Genomic DNA, 3,717 nt, shown 5'->3' on the forward strand with positions numbered 1-3,717 from the left:
TTAGATAAGATTTAGATAAGAATCTGGGTGCTCAATGGTCATAGTCACTGCTATGGAGTTATCTGATGAGGTCTAGATTTTTTAATGTAAAATCATACAAAATATATGTTTTAAATAAAATATAGTTATACATCACTTAATGAGAGAGATACATTCTAAGAAATATTAGGTGATTTTATCATTGTCAGATGCAAGCCTACATAGGAATTGCCTATTGCCTACCTAGGATATATGGTATGGCCTACTGCTCCAACCACTGTATTATATGTGGTTCATCACTGATATGAATGAGGTTATATGGCACATAACTGTATCACATAAATTGATTCTCTTCAAAAGTATATGCTTTAGAGTTTAAATTCATTGAGTTAGTGTTTGTACTGACTTTGCCCTATGCCAAAATACTTGTTTACCAATTATATTGTAGGGTTATTTATTTGTTTCCATGCATCAACACCAATGATGTGTATGAAAACATAATGACGGACAATAATTTATAATGCCTTATTTTTGCCTTACATATCCCTGAGCATTTTAACTGACCATGTTATTAACAATAATTTTGGAATTCCTGAGCATTTTAACTATTTTATTAACAATAATTTTAGACTCACAAGCAGTTTAAGAAATAACTCAGTGAGAGCCTTTGCACATGGCCCAACTTCCCCCCGTGGTTACATTTGGCAATTGCAGTATAATATCACAATGATGATACTGATTTTGATATATTCACTATCATTTTAATATTTTCCTAATTTTATTTATACTCATTTGTGTGTGTGTGTGTGTGTGTGTGTGTTTATGAGTGCATGTACCCCCTAAGTTTCAACTCACTTGAAGACTGTTTTCCATGTAGACACAAAACTATTTTATTTTGATTCTGATTTTGTTGATTTTAAATTTTTATTCTGATTCAACATTAGTAATTATGTAAAATATTACATTTGCAAAAACTGAAGATATAGAAAAAAAGGTTTCATAAAGGCCTAACTCCCATTTCTGTCTCTCCAACATATCACTTTTGTCCCTATATGTATATGTCTCTACTAGTTTCAAGTACTTTAACATAGTTTGGACAATGTTCTGACCCATGCATTTTTCACTTAAGAATATGTCCCTGAAAAAATATCATACATTCACTTTTGGTATAATGCAACCTATACTGTTCACAGAAATTATTGAGCTATACAAAATCAACAGCGAAAAACAGAAATTAATGGGACACAAAAATATCATCAGTAAAAACAAGACAGAAGGCTAATAAATATGGTAGTGCACTTTACACATGTAAATGGTTAATGAAGACATAAATACTATAATAAATATGGCAGTTTTCTTTAAAAGTCTTGAAGTTTGCCATAGAAGTAGATGTCAGAAGGTTTACAGCTTTTGGTTGCTGTAGAGTAGTAAAAGAAGAGATATTTAAAATAAGACAGAAACTTGTATAACCAGGTGTATATGGGTGCAGCTCATAATATGTGGTGAACTCAGTTATATGTTTGCTTTGTGCGTTTTGTGTATTCTTTCAGCATGGTTCAATAGGGTGCAGTTTTCTGCATTAATCTAGTTTTTCTTGTTAAGAAAATAATCCATGTCCAGACATAAAAGTCTTTATGCTCTATATGGTCTTTAATATGTCAATTGTACTGGAACAAATTCATATCTTCAAAACTAGCATGATTCCAGAAATTATTGTATCTATTCACAGAGATTCATTCATTCATCTCTGCAGTGGTGCACAACTCCTGTGCAGTGTGCCGACATTCATTCACCTGCTTCCCTGCAGATGGATACACAGGTTTTTTTCCAATGCTGGTTGCTATGAATTGCCTTTGGGCAAATAAGCAAAAAACGTAATCTGTTTAAAGTGAGAAAATAAGTTTAGGATAAACACTGAAAACTATCTCTAGTGACAGCAAGACACTTTCTGATTTTCCTAATCCTGATTCCTCTGACTTCAATGAAAATTAGCATCCCTAGATATTGATGGAATGGCTTCTGGAAAATTAGAAACAGGGATCACCTTCCTTATTCAAACTGGAGTTGGGATACTGGGAAATTCCTTTCTCCTTTGTTTTTATAATTTCATGTGGCTCATTGGAAACAGGTTGAGATTTATGGACCTCATTCTCAACTAACTGGCCTTGGCCAACTCCTTGGTCCTTTTCTCTAAAGGAATACCTCAGACAATGGCAGCTTTTGGATTTAAATATTTCCTGGATAATACTGGATGTAAGCTTGTCTTTTTTAATCACAGAGTGGGCACAGGAGTTTCCTTCAGCACCATCTGCCTCCTCAATGGATTCCAAGCGATTAAGCTTGACCCCAGTATATGCAGGTAGCTGGAGCTCAAAATTCGATCCCAAAAGTTCATTGGCTTCTGTTGTTTCCTCTGTTGGTCTTACATCTCTTGATAAATACAAGTGTTCTTTTTCTTGTAAACGGTCCGTTGGATAGCAAAAACTTTAGTGTGAAAAACAATTATGGAGTCTGTTCCTGGGCAATGCCAGAAAGAGTTGGCACTTTATATACAATTATATACTTTTCCCCTGACTTTTTGAGTTTGGGCTTCATGGTGTGGGCCAGTGGCTGCATGGTCTTTGTCCTGTACAGACATAAGCAACGAGTCCAGCAGATTTGTAGCAACAGACTCTCCTCCGGACCTTCTCATGAGGCCAGAGCCATATGCACCACCATGGTCCTGGTGAGCTCCTTTTTTGCCTTCTTTTCGGTCCACTCTATCTTGACAGTTTGGATGACTCACTTTAAAAACCCAGGTCGGTGGATAGTGGACAACTCTGTGTTTGTGGCCTCCTGTTTTCCAGCATTCAGCCCCTTTGTGCTCATCTTCAGTGACACCCATGTCTCTCATTTCTGTTTTGCCTGTAAGACAAAGAAAACACTTCTTCCAGATCTGGTTGCCATGCCATGAGTCTGTTCTCTTCATCAAATTCAGTCATATATTTCAGTATTTGTCAGTATTTGTAAACTGTTGTGTTAGTTTATGATGCCAACATACATATGGGCAATAATGTCTCTTTCCATGTAGATCTTATAGTAGGACTAAAAGTGAATATTGTGGATACTGTTATACAAAGAACACTCAATCTAACTGCTAGATTCTTTGGGGAATAGTTCAGAAATTATCAAAATAGGTTAATGGAATAATTTTTTTGTTTAGGGATTTAGTAGAAAGTTTATTTTGTATTATGAAGAATCATAGTAGATTAAAAAATATTTTTGAAGTATAGTTTGATTCAGATGTTCTTGTACAGGAAAAGTCATCCAAAAAATCCTCTTGTAAGAAAGAAATGTGCACTGTCATGGGTTGGAGAGAAACACTGAATGGTTTTCATGTAGAGAAATGGGAAGAATAGAAGGGTGTGAGTCTGGAAAGGAACATGATGAGAATTGTCATTGATAACAACACAGGACTAGCTGCACAATCCCTACTTTTGTTTAAGATAAATTACAGGCAGTTTGGAGGGCAAGGCAGGTGGATCACCTATGGTCAGGATTTCGAGACCAGCCTGGCCAACATAGTGAAACCCTGTCCCTACTAAAAGTACTAAAATATTAGCTAGGCGTGGTGGTGGGCACCTGTAATCCCAGCTACTTGGGAGGCTGACGCAGGAGAATTGCTTGAACCTGGGAGGTAGAGGTTGCAGTGAGCCAAGATCACACCATTGCATTCCAGCCTGGGCAACAGAGACTCTG

The 3,717-nt window shown here is 36.2% G+C and overlaps 1 protein-coding gene across 1 annotated transcript; it reads left to right on the forward strand.

The window, feature by feature from the left end:
- Window positions 1–1,991: 1,991 nt before the first annotated feature.
- On the forward strand, window positions 1,992–3,190 carry LOC108289932 (vomeronasal type-1 receptor 1). The gene is given in 2 exon segments (XM_017509557.2): window positions 1,992–2,397; window positions 2,400–3,190. Coding segments are annotated over 2 exon segments (939 nt in total). The 3' UTR covers window positions 2,933–3,190.
- The last annotated feature ends 527 nt before the right edge of the window (window positions 3,191–3,717 follow it).

This window comes from Cebus imitator, unplaced genomic scaffold (genome assembly GCF_001604975.1).
Source record: "Cebus imitator isolate Cc_AM_T3 unplaced genomic scaffold, Cebus_imitator-1.0 Scaffold417, whole genome shotgun sequence".
Classification (NCBI taxonomy): Eukaryota; Metazoa; Chordata; class Mammalia; order Primates; family Cebidae; genus Cebus; species Cebus imitator.